General features: G+C 39.0%; 1 protein-coding gene across 3 annotated transcripts in view; it reads right to left on the reverse strand.

The window, feature by feature from the left end:
* The window catches only part of ascc3 (activating signal cointegrator 1 complex subunit 3), a 193100-nt gene that overhangs the window by 167000 nt on the left and 8832 nt on the right, over positions 1-17268 (reverse strand). For all 3 annotated transcript variants that reach the window (XM_028579494.1, XM_028579493.1, XM_028579495.1), the window contains exon 3: positions 6175-6325. In XM_028579494.1, the coding sequence (XP_028435295.1) occupies positions 6175-6325 (151 nt within the window). The remainder of the gene's footprint in view (positions 1-6174; positions 6326-17268) is intronic.

The raw sequence follows: 17268 nt of genomic DNA on the forward strand, positions 1-17268 counted from the left end.
AATGGACAATTAACAAATTGCTGTTTTAAAGTTTAATTCAATGGCATGCATCTGTGGAATCACACACTGTAGCTCCTGATTGGTGAAGCAGCATCGTCCGCTGCCCAAAAGTATCTTGTGTTAAGAAACTGATTAGCCGCTTGACCTTTTGCACGAGCACTAAGAAGCCTCTTGCATTCAGTAACAATAGGTCTTTGTCAGTAATGTTATCTCAAGTATCGTTTCTTGAAAGAAACAGATTCATGGACTAAATTCATCTACAATAAAATCCTTATAAGGTTGCAACATGCATGTATATGTGTGTGTGTGTATATATATATATATATATATATATATATATATATATGTGTGTATATGTGTATATATATATACACACATGTGTGTATATATATATACACACATATGTGTATATATATATATATACACACATATGTGTATATATATATACACACATATGTGTATATATATATATATATATATATATATATATATATATATATATTGCTGTCAGTTAAACACTTTATTAACAGCATTAGATTAACATTCTTTTTGGCCTAGCAAACTTTGTAGTTTTTTTCACATGCTGTTGCAACTACAAACTACAACACCACACCGGATCTAGCTAGACCGGAAACAAAACAACAGGAACGCCGCACACGCTTGTTTGGGCTTGCGAACCGGCCAAAGAGTAGTAGGCTAACGTTACGTTTTGAGTGGATGGCGAGCGCAAGACGCCAAAATGGATGCCAATAAGATTCTGAATGGAAAGTTAACTTTTAAAAAATTGCCAAATGGTTCCATTGACAAGACCAAAGTGATCGGTGTGTTTTGTCGTGAAATGAGCGATCATCGCAGCACGTCCAGTCTGAAATACCACGTGATGGCCAAGCACACAGCTGATGCGACAATGGATGACTGCTCCAAGTCCGAATGTAAGTGGGAAACTGAAGACTACAGTATATGCCAATGTTGTTTTCAATAAAAATAACATTTGCACAAAGCAAGCCGATCCACTTTTCCATGTTTATAAGAAATGAGAATTAAAATGAGAAAAAAAATAATGGGACAAAAAGAAATCAAGGGACATTTAGATAAAAATGTGTAGGGCTGGTCCGAATACCATTTTTTGAGCTTCGAAGCTTCGGTAGTAATGAGCATCGAATATTTGAAGCTTCGGAACATATTATCTCTAATAAAGGCAAGAATCTCTATGTGTCTGTTTGCATTTTGATTATTTTGAGAACCTTTCATCCAAACGAATTCACAAGGGAGTGTAGCAGTGTCGTATTTGGTGCAATATAAATAGACAGGCCAGACGCGTTCAGAATGAATATACTTTTAACCTCTCAAGGATCACCGTCTTGTCAACGGGACTGGGGGCGTCGCTGTAACCTCGATAAAACTTCCACTCATGAGCGTTTTTATAACTTTAAAGCATTAAATCTTTAAAATATAAAGCCATGTGCACAACTGTTACAAAGTAAAAGAAAATAAAACAATTTAGCCGTAATCTGCGCAGCCGAGAGTGCATGCATACCAGTTGTCGTTGTCCTTTCAGCAACAAAGTGGTACAAAGTGGACCAAAACTTGATTTTCATAAATCCCCAAGAGTCCAAGGAAATGTAATCTCCAAGCTTTATATTCCAAAACAATCTCTTCGCCTCACAATGTTGAAGTTTCTGGCCGAATCACAACGTAAAAAACGCGAAACAGTTTTCCATTTCCGCACTTGTTATCACCGCTAGCTTCTCTGCCAAGCTTTTTTTTTTTTTTTTTTATATCTTCTCTACCCAGTGTCAGTACCCGATCCGTTCCAACTGCACAATCCGTTCTGCGCACGCGCAAGATGTTCGCGCATGCGCTGTGGTACGATGATTTACGACACTACCCGATCTGTTCCCACACTAGCCTCCACCGGGAAGCTAACGTTAGTTTAGCTAATAGCTAATTCACGTTAGTTTAGCTAATAGCTAATTCGGGCGGACCGCTAGGTGATTATACCGGTCTGCCGTTAGCCTCCACTGGGAAGCTAACGTTACTTTAGCTAACAGTTCATTTGGCTAACCGCTAGCTGATTGTAGCGGTCTGCCGTCCGTCAGCCTCCACATTTAAGCGAACGTTAGTTTAGCTAACAGCTAATTCGGCTAACCGCTAGGTGAGACAGCATGCAAACTTTTAAAAGACCCTCAAAATAAAACTTCAAAACAAACGTTAACATATATAACAGCTGTTACGTCAGTTCTACTTTATTTGTGCTCATTTAAAATACAATCACTCAATACTTGTCTTTATTGTTACTGTAAAGTCTTAATTTTGCTTTAGCCTGCTTTTCCCATTATGTTTGACTTAACGTTATTTTAGACTGAATCTAGCTGTCCGTTCTGCCTGCACGATCCGTTCTGCGCATGCGTTATTTGTCCGCTAGCCGAATTAGCGGTTATCTAAACTAACGTTAGCTTGGGTGGAGGCTAGCGTGGAACAGATCGGGCAGGTCGTAAAACGGTATTATCATCTGCGCATGCGCAGAACGGATTGTGCAGGTGGAACGGATCGGGTACTGACACCCAGCTTGCTAAATGCTCGAAGTGGGCGCGGCGTCATCGTGTACCGACAGTATCTTCTTCTTCTTTGTAGTTTATTGGCGGTTGGCAAACCAACTTAAATGTGCATTACCGCCACCAACTGGACTGGAGTGTGAACGAGCGATAAATGCAGAAAATAAATAAACCAAAATGAAAAATAAACAAGTTTTGTATGGCCATTAAATCTGAGCTGTGCACTATTCTAAAGAATCAGCAGCCGTTCATCTGAGCAGTAAAGCCTAAACCATGAGCTCGCTGTTTAAGGTCCCTGCACTTTATTTAAATAATATTCCAAACAATTCATGCTTAACCAGAACTGCACTTAACATTAAAAAGGATACAGAGTAATTGTCCAATTAAAGGAAAAAAATGTCAGCAAGACAGAGGGAGAATAGAGGAAAGAAGGTTGGAGAGGCAGAGGAAAGCGAAAACAGATGAAAGGGATTTAAACCAATTAAAATCGTCTAAAAGCATCTGACTCGTTGCTGCACGTAGCAGAGCAGAATGGCTGCTTTTATCCTCTCCACTGTTGGCTAGAGAGTAACTTTTTATTTGGATCCAGCCACAATGTCTGAGGGCAGGTTCAACACTTAAAGCATCGGTGGAGCATAGCAACAACAAATACTGTTACTCTTGACTGGCCGCCATAAACGGAGAGAAAAGCAAACTAAATGAAAATCATCACAGGCTTTCATGAGAGAGCTCAATAACTGACTCAGTTCAGCTAACACTTGAAGTCGTAGAGGGAGGATTACATCATGTAGAGCATGCTGTCAAACGCCTGTCTCTGGAGTAAATCTATCTAGTATATTTTCATTTGTCGGAGAGCATTTTTAAATGAGATGATACTTTAGAAAAACAACTCCAAATATCTCTGCATTGTTCCTGGACCCTAAATACACATTTATGAGCAAATAAGATGGACATAATAATGATAATAATACATTTTATTCATGGGCGCCTTTCTGAACACTTAAGGTCACCTTACAAAACAATAAAATAGTAGTAATAATAATAATAGTAAAAACAAACCGAACATTACTAAATACAGATGAGTGGTTATGCTTTTGGATAGGTCAGTGTGAAAAGACGTTTGCAAGTGGGTTTTGAAAAGGGAAAGCGAGTTAATGTTGCGAATGTATGGTGGAAGGGAATTCCAGAGGTGAGGGGCAGAGATGCTGAAGGCTCTAAACCCCATGGTGGTCAAACAAGCAGGAGGTGTAGTGAGGGGAATAGATGAAGAAGACCTTGGGAGTACGAGTGGGTGTGTTGATGTGAAGGTGGTCAGTGAGATACCCCTTGTATTGTCCTTCGTCTCACAGGGACTTGTTTAGTTTGTTTAACGCGTTCAAGTGCAGGATGGGTCTCGGGACCCCGAAGGATGAGGCCCCCGCCAGTTCACGTGAAATGTCATCACATAGTACGCGAGGGTCACCAATGGGATCCAATGAAGCTGCTGAAGAACAGGAGTCATGTGACTAAAAGGAGATGTTCCGGTGATGATACGAGCAGCAGAGTTCTGAACCGTTTGAAGTTAAGGTATACGTTTGAGAGGAAGACCAAAGAGAAGAGAGTTACAGTAATTGATGCGGGATGTAATTCAGAGTTTCTGCATGTTTCACCAAGTCAAATTTAAGACTTTTTAAGACCATTATTAATGAAATGTAAGACCTTTATCACAACATCAACTAAAGCCCTTAATTCAGTTTTTTTCCAGCCAAGTATCAATAAAGAGTAAAATCAGTTGTATGTCCGTGGTACAATCCAAAAGAGACTCCCGCCAATAACACAAAAGCTGATTGGCTGCAATATAAGTAGCATGTTGGTCTCATTTGTAGTCGTAATACAGTGACATTATATTTGGACTACAAAAGAAAGAACTACAACAAGAGCATTAGAGGTAGCATTGGATGGATGTAAAAAAAAAGCAAATTTGAGACTTTTTAAGGCCTAAAATCTTCATTTTTTAATTTTACAGTTTTTAAGACCTCGCCAAAACCCTGTAATTAGGCTGTGAACAAGAAAGGCTGTACCAGTGGGTGTGAGAGACGGACAAAGACGATTGATGTTTCGTACTGTAAATGAAAATGTGCAGAACGAGTGACATTTTTAACGTGAGCTTGAAAGTGTGCTGTCAAGGATGACACCCAAACTCTTGACCTGAGGGGTCGCATGGCTCCTGTGTTAAATCATACCAGAAATACCAGGAGGAGAACAGAAATAGGAACTTTTCGGAAAGCTACTAACTGTCCTCACACACCATTTTTGCGCAGGGTGTTCAGCAGGGTGTCATATCTCTCACAGTATTAAACATTAAGTGATACGGGTTGTGTTTTTTGAGCTAGAAGCAGGACTTTCAAAAGGTGTGCCAGAGCCTAGTCTCTCTAAAAAAGAACTCTCTGAGACAGGAGTCGTCATGGCAACCTTCAACTACAGTTGGTAATGTGAGCCGGGTAATTTCCTCAAGGTTTCTCCCTAAAAGGGAGTTTAATTTAGTAGGAAGTTAATGTCAAGCTGGTTGATGAAACAGTAAGTCCAGGCATTAGTGCTATCACAGATAGATTATTGTTCAGTTATTTGGTCCAACACAACAGAAACTAATTTCAAAAGACTGCAAGTTGCACAAAACAAAGCAGCTTCTATTGTTCTTCACTGCCCATATAGAGTAAGTTCAATTAATAATAGTTTGGCCTGGTTGAGTGTGAAAAGTAGGTTACAATATTCTTTAATACGTTTTATTAAATATAAATATTGTAACCAGAACTCTAGTAGAGATAGACATCAGTGCTGTACTCGACAGTCATCAGAGAGTCATTTTCTGTTGCCTCCCTGTAGAACTAGTTTAATACAGAGGATAGTGCATTATAGAGCAATGGTGGCACCGAATTCATTAACGAGTTGTTTGATTTTAGAAAGCTATGAAATATATATTATTATAAGTTACATTGTACAGTATTTATTTACACAAGAAATGGTGTAGAATACTATAGATACAATTACATATACTTTTAATGATCTTAATGATTTGAAACTCATTTTGAGCTATCTATCCTTTTTTGTGACCTTGAAGATGGACTATTGAAGATATGAATGATTATGTGACCAACTTAGACAGGTTTTGGACTTGTGTTGAGTGTTGTCTGATTTATGTATTGTGTTTACTTTTATTATATGTTGTGAGAATGAATGTTATGTACGTTTACGTTTTGTTGTACCCTTGATATACAGTATGCTTTTATGTTTTTATGATGTACTGGGAGTATGAATGATATGGATGTATGTAAGTTTATGTAATATTCTTATGAAATAAGAGAGACCCCAGGAAGAGTAGCTTCTGTTTAAGACAAACAAAAGCAAATGGGGATCTTAATAAACAAACAAACAAACAAAGATTTCTAATCTCGATCTACCAAAGGCACAAAACAACATGATCATTTCTGCCGCTAGTTAGTATCATAATCACTAAAGTCTTAAGTCTAAACACAGAAAATGGCATGCTGTCATTTTTAACTGTGTTTTTATCAGTGTTACAAAAACATATGAAAAAGATTGTAAGAAATGAAAATGGATTTGAGGCTGAGGAGTTAATTACCAATTTCTTTGGCTGCCAGAAGGAGGCTCTTCAGTTCTTGATTGGCAGCTTGCCGTTTAGCTTTGTCCTGATCCTCAGAGCAGAAATGGACAATCTTTTGCCACGTCAGTCCCTCTCTGGCAAACAGCTCCCGTCTCTTTAGTCGTTTGGTCTATGAAGAGCCACAGGGAGAAATACAATTACATTTCAAAAGTAGCACTTACTGCTTTTATAATCACATGCATTTCTAAATGTACACATAGCCTTGGATAAGACCAATGTACCCCAACAGTTTGCCAATGTATTGTGCAATAGTTTGTCAAAGCAGAAAATGGTGCAGTTCAGTGTGGTCAGTCACTGAATGAGTGTAGTTTTGCTGTAAAATTAATTGAGACTACCAATGCCTTCTTTCTGTGGCATGTATTGAACCCAAATTGATTCTTTTGAGTCATTTTGATAAAACTGAAGAACCATCCCAGAGGTTTTTGTTTATCCCAATCAATTAATTCATTCATTTAATTAACTTATTTATTTATTAAGGACAAGGCACATCACCAGTTCATTTTCAACATGTTCAAACCATAATTCAAACTGAGGCTGCAGACTTCAAAAATGCTGGATACATTCCCATATTGTAACTCATTAGAATCTTTTTGTTAGGTCTCGCATTGCCAGACCTTCCTCCAGAGCACTGCGGAGGAGGGTCTGGCTAGTCCACACAGCATTCCGGAATAAGATAAAAACGTGCTCTGGTTTATTGGCATTTCTTTTAACCAATCACAATTGTCTCGAGCAGCGCTAAACGCAGGACGCAGTAACGGTGCCTCTGCAAAATAGCCTCGGGAAGGAACATGTTTTGGTGGAACGTGTGGTTCAAACGTGTGCTCTGGTTTATTGCCATTTCTTTAAACCAATCACAATTGTCTAAGCGCCGGACGGAGCCACGGTGCCTCTGCATCAGTTGAACGTGTAGGTTTAAAAGTTGTTTTAGTCGTGCAACAGAAAACTCAGATTGGACAGATAGTCTAGCTAGCTGTCTGGATTTACTCTGCAGAGATCTGAGGAGCAGTTAACCATAGTCCTCAGAAATCGACGGAGTTTAGAATGCCAACACAAATAAAGCCAAAGGTTAGGTACATCCAGCCGAAAATGAGGGACATCAGGCGGATCTTCCGGCGACAATGGTATAATCCCTTAAATGAATCGTCGTCGATATAGACTATATTGTCATTAGATTCTCAAAGGTTCTTTTCTCTGAAATGACCAAGCTCCAGAGCAACAGAAGACATTATACAACTGTCTTTACACCCTGAGATCTAGCCTAGAAATCTAGACACACCCTATCAGCAGCAAATGTCATTTGAAGCCAGGGTCCGTCTAGCAACTCTCCGTTGGCTTGCGAGCTGGAAAAACCAAACTCTGGTCGGGCCAATCATATTGTGTATAGAGTCGGTAGGCAGGCTTAACATATTGACAGCAGAGTTGTGACGTTTCCGCGTGAATTCCCTGCTACTTGAAAACAAAGAAGATGGCTGCTGCTGGCGAACAGCGGTCTTTGGAATCGGCTTTGGCCGAGACTCTGGAAGAGTTAGATTTAAGCACTGAAGTCATTCTTAAAAAGGGAAGATGTGTTCGGAGTTTTGCCGACCGAATACAAAAGTTTAGTCTATCAACTAGCGTTGCTCTGCCTTGTTGTAGCGATGTCCTATTGCGTGCAGAGGGAATTTGAAAGACAACTGTTTATCCCGCCCCTCGGATTGAGCCCTGCCAATGGTGAGTTCCCAGACCCGACATCTTGATGTGGGTCTGGCTTGTCAGGCTACCTGAGATCAGTACACTGACCTTAATGCGTAAAATTGGTGGAGTGGTCATTATAGGCCCCTACAGAATTTGGACAATTTTTCCTTTCAGAACAGACACTGCTTGGGAAGCATTTATCACTACAAAACCCAGAGACGCCCTGAAGGGTGTGAATCATTAGGGACTCCAAGGAATAGAAGCTGGGTCTCATGTGATTTATGTTAATGTATGAATTTACTTCAAACAACTTCAAAAGGAGAGACGTTTAGTTAGTATTATCGCAGTTACTGTATGTTCCTGTTTACATTACAATAAACCACAAAGTCCTCCAGAAATTAGCCACTGAATTTCTTTGACACTGAATATTTTCTATCAAGTCTTATATTATCCATTCATAGATAAATGGAGTCAGGTTGCACAATCGCTAATCATTTTCTAGTAATAATTACCTCCCAAAAAGACAACTTAGTTATTTATTTATTTACTTTTCAGCAAACACCCAACAATGAGCAAGTCTACAGATTCACCTCAGAGGGGAGCCCCACTATCAGAACTAGGCCTGGGTATCATTTGAAAGTTTTTGATACGAGTCAGTACCTGACTTTTGGTACGGATACCAAAATGATGCTATTTTTGATAATGTGCTTGTCACATTGTAGTTACACGTTTCCCTTAGTAGTTCTGTAGAAAAGTGTGTTAATGAGATATACTTTTTTCTTTCTTTCTTTTTAACTTCTATCATTACAGCAGTGAGGTATTACATAAGTCCATGCTCTGAGGTCAGGAGAAGGATTGACACAGTGACTCCATTATAATCTGCATCTCCATGTCTTCTAAAACTAAGCATTTTAACACAAGCTGAGAGATAATCTCAGAGTGACTTCAGCCATCTTTTCTCTAGAGAAGCAGTTTTTTCTGCTGAGATCATTTAACTGGAGGTGAGCCAGCTAGAGGTGTACGGCTGAATAAAGCTTTAAACAAACAAATCGCTGACATGGAGTGAAAAGACGATAAGGATAAGAAGGAAAAAGAAGGCTATTTTGATGGCAAAAGACAAAAAAGGACATGTTTTAACACACTTTGATGTCCACAAAATACTATTACACACATTTTACTAAATTTGAAGGGGATTTTTTGGGTAGCTACGCCCTATTGAGTTTGTGCATCATAATTTTCCTGATGTGTATATACCCGACTTTAGCCATATCATCTTAAAAAGTTATTCACAAGTGATTTATTTAAGTGATTAGTTGCACGCCCCAAGTGGCAACTAATTTTACAATAGTGATGGGTGGAAATGTTCCATATCCCAAGAAGGAAACATCCCTACCAATGCAGAGTTTATAACAAGTTGTATCTAGTTTAATTATACATTGTGATGGATGGTTTTGCTGCGACTGTGCAGGTAAGGTCAGTGGTAAAAAAAAAATGATAAGCTTATATAATACAACGTATTATTTATATAAAACCAGTGATTTCCAACCTTTTTGTGTTGTGACTTGTACAAAACACAGTGTTTGGCTCGGGATCCTTGCACGTTTCCGGTGTCTCAGAGTTGTAAACAGTTCCACCAAAGACATATTTCCCCAATAACTGTTAATATTATCCAATTATTACAACAACAAAAAGATTAAAGTAAATATATATATATATATATATATATATATATATATATATATATATATATATATATATATATATATATATATATATATACACACACACACACACACACACACACACACACACACACACACACACACAGTACAGGCCAAAAGTTTAGACAAACCTTCTCATTCAATGTGTTTCTTTATTTTCATGACAATTTACATTGTAGATTCTCACTGAAGGCATCAAAACTATGAATGAACACATATGGAATTATGTACTTAACAAAAAAAGTGTGAAATAACTGAAAATATGTCATAAAGCCACCCTTTGCTTTTTTTGATAACTCTGCAAACCCTTGGTGTTCTCTGAATGAGCTTCATGAGGTAGTCACCTGAAATGGTTTTACCTTCACAGGTGTGCCTTGTCAGGGTTAATTAGTGGAATTTTTTCCCTTTTTAATAAAAAAGCAAACGGTGGCTACTTTGAAGAATCTAAAATATAAGACATGTTTTCAGTTATTTCACACTTTTTTGTTAAGTACATAATTCCATATGTGTTCATTCATAGTTTTGATGCCTTCAGTGAGAATCTACAATGTAAATAGTCATGAAAATAAAAATAAAAAGCATTGAATGAGAAGGTGTGTCCAAACTTTTTAATTTTTCCAAAATTAAACCAAAGCCATGCTTTTATTTGTGCACTTCTTGAGCTGCACCTGATATTCTTATTGCAGCATTTTAGATATATATATATATATATATATGAAAACAGAACTTTGTTTTTTTTCTGGGCCCCTAGGTTGGGAACCACTAGACTGTAAAAGCTTTTTACCTTCAATACCTTAAGTAGATTTTTCTAATAATACTTTTACTTGGGATGTTAAAAACAGGACTTTTAATTATAAAGGCCGTTACACACAGGGGGCGTGACGAATAAACGACACGAAAATGCGAATATTTCGCATCAGAACTATTCATACCGGTGTGCCTGGTTAGCTCACGTGGTAGAGCTAACCATATATAGAGGTTTACTCCTCAACGCACCAGCCGGAGGTTTGACTCCGACCTGTGGCCCTTTGCTGCATGTCGTTCCCCCTCTCTCTCCCCTTTCAAGTCTAAGCTGTCCTTATATATATATATATATATATATATATATATATATATATATATATATATATATATATATATATATATATATATATATATATATATATATATACCGGTCAAAAGTTTGGAGTCACTTAGAAATTTCCATTCCAGACACAATACCTGCTGAGATCAGTTGTATTGTTTTTTTTAACCAGGGCAGCAGTTTTCAGATTACATTATTTGCTTACATAATTGCAAAAGGGTTCTTGACTGTTGTAGAAAGAAGTGGCTGAAGAAACACTTGAAATTCATGCTTTTTGGTCTAAACGTCATACCCAAATTAAAAGTGGTACAGCTCCCATATACTTTGACACTCAGGGGTGTGCCTGATATCATTGGAAAGGTGATTGATGTGGGTTTGTTTGTGTATTTGAGAAGTGTTGTATTTTGTAGTTTTTTGGCTTTTTTATTTGCACTTTTCAAATAGAAATAAAAAACGCACAGACATATTTGTAGAAAAGAATTCATATAAAATCCATTTTTGAGTCTTTTAGCTTCTGAATTTTTTTCTGTAGTAAGCTGAGACGTGGCTAATGCTGTGTTGTCTGTCACCTGTCAGATGTGTTTACAGCAGTGTATTTTAATAATTTTACAGATTTATAACTTGGACAGAAATAAAAAATCTCCATTCTAGCCTCTGTAACTCTGTGTCAGTAAGGCCTAGAATCACCCTGACACAACTTGAGTGTTTCCTTTCCAATGATATCAGGCACACCCCTAAGTGTCAAAGTATATGGGAGCTGTACCACTTTTAATTTGGGTATGACGTTTAGACCAAAAAGCATGGAATTTCAAGCATTTCTTCAGCCACTTCTGTCTACAACAGTCGAGAACCATTTTGCAATTATGTAAGCACATAATGTAATCTGAAAACTGCTGCCCTGATTAAAAAAAACAATGCAACTGATCTCTGCTGGTATTCTGTCTGGAATGGAAATTTCTAAGTGACCCCAAACTTTTGACCGGTAGTGTATATATTTTCATACCAGCAGCAATGCGATTTTGCAACAGTTTTCAAAAAGTTTTGTATATTTGCGCCAGCTCATCTACCATGTTGGTGGGACAGTTTGAGGTCTTTCTGGAGATGCTGCTGAAGAGAGAAGGAGATGTGAGGTGTGATCGGACGAGAGAGAGCGGTTTAGCTAACATTTAGCGGTGAAGAAATCAAGTGAATGTGCAGTAGCTAGAGTCTGCAGTTTGAGCTCCTCCGGAACAGTGGATGTGTCTTGTCCCGTTTCCCCGGCTGCTCAGTGGAGTGACGGGGATTAGCTCCGGAGCCTCCAGCCCCGTCTCACCCTGTGCTTTCCAACCAAGCTCTGGAAGCCGAAGCAGGAAAAGCTACTCTAAGCTATTTATCGAGTTCCCTTTCAATTTAATTCCCTCAGGTAAACAGTACGCAGTGTAGGTTATTTGTCTAGGGCTTTTTAAGAAAGGAAATATTGTCTCTGGTAAATGCTGTCTTTGTCAAGGTTGAAAGGAGTAATAAAGTTTGCCGTCCATACAGTCTATGGTTCGGACAGCAGCCTCTGCGTTGTTGTATTATGATCCCCATGAGTAAACAACACAAAGTGATAGGTTGATGTCTTTATTGGCGGTGCGAAAGCTCAGAAAAATAAACCTAGTTTCGGAAAAGAATTACATTGCTTTATCGCTGTACAACATTTGCGTTCTTGTGAAATTACTCTTGACAAAAACAACAGATCGAAAAAACTTGCAAATTAATCACACGAAAAAAATAAACTTTGTAGTTTAATATTGTTGGATTGGTACTTTTACTTAAGTAAAAGGATCTGATCTGAAAACTTCCTTTAACCACTGGGCAGGGTAAGGTAAGGAAAGGTAGGACTGCGGACTGTATGTTTATGACTGGTTTAATGAAGAGCACAAATTTTCATCGAGCTCAAAGATAATATTTATTAAAAACTACTTCTGGACATGTGTTCAGTTTCAGTGTGTGACTGTTGTTTTTGGATGGAAAATGCATCACGTTGTTATGCCAATAAGGATTCAGGGGAAAATAAAATCACAAAACTGTGTGCAGAGTCTCTTTTCATGATCCCCTGCAGCAGATAATAAATCCAGTATTGACAGTATGAGAAGAGCCTTATATACACAGCAGGCATCTAAGAATAGGAGGTTTTGCCCTCGACAGCTGGCATATTTCTAGTGTCCGATATATTTTCAAGGCCAACAACAGACATTTTATTTACTTACATATTTATTTAAGTGTTAATACTGCTACTAGGTGCCATTAGCCATAAGAATTATGTTCGTCATGTCCTCCTCTGTAGCAGTGGTTCTCAACCTGGGGGTCGGGACCCCCAAGGGGGTCACAAGATCATTTCTGGGGGTCGGCAAATTAAATGACGTATTCTAGACTGGGGAATGGTTTCTACATTACTGTGTGAGTTTGGTACATTTCATGAACACAGAATGGGGTGTGAAGGTGGGTCAGGGAGAGAGAAAAAGTCACAAATGCGTCAAATATCCACAGAGCCTGGAGCATACTGGACAATGCTAGCTGCTAAAACTAAACTGTAAAGCAAAGCATTATTTGTTTACATGTAATAATCAGAGCATTCACAAAACTCACTCAAACTCTGCAGGGGGGAGGCGAGTAGACACCCGTTTGCAGCTCTTTTTCTCTTGATGTCGAGGGGGGTGGGTCGCGAACATTACCGTTATTGTTAATTTTTTTTTACGTTTTTTCAACAACAGCAAAAAACAATTTAAATTAAAAAAATGAACATGAAACCATCAAATTATTAGCAAATATAAATCAGCCTGTAGGTAGTCACCAAGGTAGCCATCCACACATACAGTTAATAAGGATTCACTGTGCCACAGCTATGTGTAACATTAAGACATGATGTTTTTTAAACCATGCCAACAATTATTATTTTAATAGCTTAGTATTCTCTGCACTAAAAAGGCATTTATAAAGGCTTTAGGCTGCCCTACACTTTACTGTAGGCACAGTTTAACATGCAACTTAATTTTATACAAAACATGTAGTAGGGGATCCCTATTCTGTCTCTCTTGCAGTTAAAAACTAAAGTTTTGGCTTAAAATCCCTGGACTAAAGTATAGAGTATCAAAAATAACTCGTCATTTAACAACCAATATCAATACCTAAAGCGTGATTTATGGTCCTGTGGAGGCTCCCCGCGGAGCTTTCGCCGTAGCCTACGTAAGTGGCCTGGTGTGTGCGTGGATCTCTTTGAGAGAATAGCAGGGCCGGCATGTGTGTGTGTGTGTGTGGGGGTGTGTGTGTGGGGAGTGTGAGGTAGAGCGAGTGAGAGATTGAAGGTGATTATCTTCAGAGCGAGTAGTGACTCTAGAGTCATAGTGAGAGAAACAAAGTGTCTCCCCTGTTCTTTCTGATCACGGTGGGAAATCTGCAGCAGGAAAAGTTAACCCTCTCCTTGATTTCATGTTGTTTATGGAGGTGCACGTAGATTTAACGCAGAAGCATAAATCACGCTTAAAGGTCCCATGGCATGAAAACTTTATGAGGTTTTTAAACATTAATATGAGTTCCCCCAGCCTGCCTATGGTCCCCCAGTGGCTAGAAATGGTGATAGGTGTAAACCGAGCCCTGGGTATCCTGCTCTGCCTTTGAGAAAATTAAAAAAAAAGATGGGCCGATCTGGAATCGGCCCATCTGAGTCTCCTCCTCCTCAACAGCTACAGACACAGAAATGGCACATACTAAGGAAAGCTCATTGTGGGACTGGCTCTAGTGGCTGTAATTCTGCACCAAGGCTGAATTTCGGGAAAGAGACTTCAGATACAGTATTAGGGGACCACTAAGGTCTATATAAAAGCATCCAAAGAGCACCATGTCCTGGGACCTTCAAGGAGTAAATCTTATCACAGTCATAACAAGCACAGCATGCTTCTAGGATCTGATAATGTTTGTGATTGGCTGTCTAACGCTACACGTCGTAGAGGCAGGCAGGAAAAACTCTACGTTACGCACAGAGACGGGGCTCACGTAGTAGGAGATGAAAAATAAATACAAAGATTTTTACCGTCCTGTGTAGTGTTGTAATTTTTTTGTTTTAGAAAATTGGTATTGAAAAAAGTAGGGGTGTAAGAAAAAAATGGATACACTTGAGTATAGCGATATTTTATTCAGCAATACTATATTGATTTTAAATTTTTTTTAGTTAAGTGCTAAAATATTCATGTAAGACAATGGGTCACATTTATGTTGTGTTTAAACCCCCTACCGCTAGATGGCTATGCTGAGACGCACCACTAGTGTCCTTGCCTAGCAGGGCCTGACTTTTTGCTAGAAGCTAACAATGTAGCTATGGCTGAACTTTGGCCTACTTTAGCATGTAAACATTAGCTCACTAAGAACTTGTGAACCACAATCCAGGGCTCCAGACTAACTTTCTTCACTTTTCAAATTTAGGGGCACACACCGTAAATCAACATGCTAACCAAATATTCACATTTCTACTAATTTCCACTGTATTACTAATAAATGCTTTGATAATAGATGCAGAAATTACAATGTGCTGTTTCAAATTCATTGTCACTTTTGAAGATGCATCATAGAAGGCACCATTGCTGTCATGACAGTAAACAAAATATTAAAAAATATACCAACTCTAGTCTACAATTACAATGAATTCACCTTAAAATTAAACATGCATTGTTTAGGCTACTACCCTTACGGTTGGGTACCTTTCGCATCTGAACCAATATCGGTACCGATACCTGAAATTATAACGGTACATTTTTTCGGTACTTTCCCTCTGTAATTACAAAACAATTATTACAGTTGTAAAAATAATTCCAAACCTATTTATCCTATGTAGTTAGAACATTGTTATTTTATTAGAATATGTTACACTCTAAAGAAATTAAAAACAAATAAAACCCCTCCCTCTCTCCTCCCAAACCTGTCCCTACAACCTATTAAATGGAATAATTTTTCATTTCGTACTCACTGTAACTTTTTTAGCCTGTATTTTCATCATGACCGTTTTTAACTGCTCTTTAATGTTTCATGTAAAGCTCTTTGAGTTGCCTTATTGCTGAAAGGTGAAAGCTGCTGTAGAAATAAAGTTGCCTTGCCTTACAGCCTCAGCCTGTCAGTCAGTCACCAGGGCACAGTTGCACACTGTTGAGCCTGCTGCTTGTCTCAGAGGAAGTGTAACGTCAACAGCACCGTGATTGTTTTTAATATTATATAGCAGCAAACGCTGTCTGCATGAAGTTTTTAAAAACTGTAACCATACTTGAAACCACTTTAGCGGCATCACTCACTGTGACTTCAACAAAACAGCCGACGTAGTTTGCGCCGATCGCAACTCTGTGCGTGTGCGAGTGTGTGTGTGTTTGTGTCGGAGCACCACTCTCTGTCAATTTTCAGAGAGGACGGATAAGCCTGCGCTTACGCGCTCAGGTACCTACGTTTTGACATTTAACGTGTAAAAAATGGAGGCAAATTTACTGGTCGCAAATGTGCGACTGGATGTAAAATTCAGTCGCACACTCTCAAATTTTGGTCGCACAATGCGACCATTTGGTGGCAGTCTGGAGCCCTGCAATCCCAAACTGGCAGTTTGATTTTCTGTGTACTGAATTGTTTACCTAGAGTAAACTTCTTTGACTTTTATGCACATCATGTCTTTTTTTAAATATCAGTTTTTCTAAAAGTATACTTAAAAAATCCCAATATATTGCCTTATGCACAGTATCGAAATATATTGCAATATATTGAATCGTGGCCCATGTATCGTGATACGTATCATAATCGCCAGATTCTTGCCAATACACAGCGATAGAAAAAAAGTTGTGTTTAGGAACCAGTATCAAAGTCACGGTATTTGTATCTGTACCAGTATCAAACATTTTTTAATGATACCCAGCCCTAGGTGTCGTAAAAGGTTTTGCACATGCGAGAACAAGTTTCACATGATACCTGAATATATGCTTTGCCGTTTTCCAGCAAGTTACCATATATAAATGATCATGACATCATGGCAATGTCTCTTCTGCTCCAGAGCTGCACATATAAGTGCCACACAGTGGACTCTAATCTAATCATATACTACGGCCACTGTATCTCACACAAATTACTGGATGTTGAAATGAAATCTTAAAATAAAACAGAGTCTGGATCAGAGTCTACATCTGTGTTTTTGGGGTATTTCATCCATCCATCCATCCATCCATCCATCTTCGTCCGCTTATCCGGTGTCGGGTCACGGGGGGAGCAGTTCCAGCAGGGGACCCCAAACTTCCCTTTCCCGAGCAACATTAACCAGCTCCGACTGGGGATCGGCGTTCCCCAGGCCAGGTTGGAGATATAATCCCTCCACCTAGTCCTGGGTCTTCCCCGAGCCTCCCCCCAGCTGGACGTGCCTGGAACACCTCCCTAGGGAGGCGCCCAGGGGGCATCCTTACCAGATGCCCGAACCACCTCAACTGGCTCCTTTCGACGCAAAGGAGCAGCGGCTCTACCCCGAGCTCCTCACGGATGACTGAGCTTCTCACCCTATCTCTAAGGGAGACGCCAGCCACCCTCCTGAGGAAA

Source organism: Perca flavescens, chromosome 6, assembly GCF_004354835.1.
Source record: "Perca flavescens isolate YP-PL-M2 chromosome 6, PFLA_1.0, whole genome shotgun sequence".
NCBI classification, from domain to species: domain Eukaryota; kingdom Metazoa; phylum Chordata; class Actinopteri; order Perciformes; family Percidae; genus Perca; species Perca flavescens.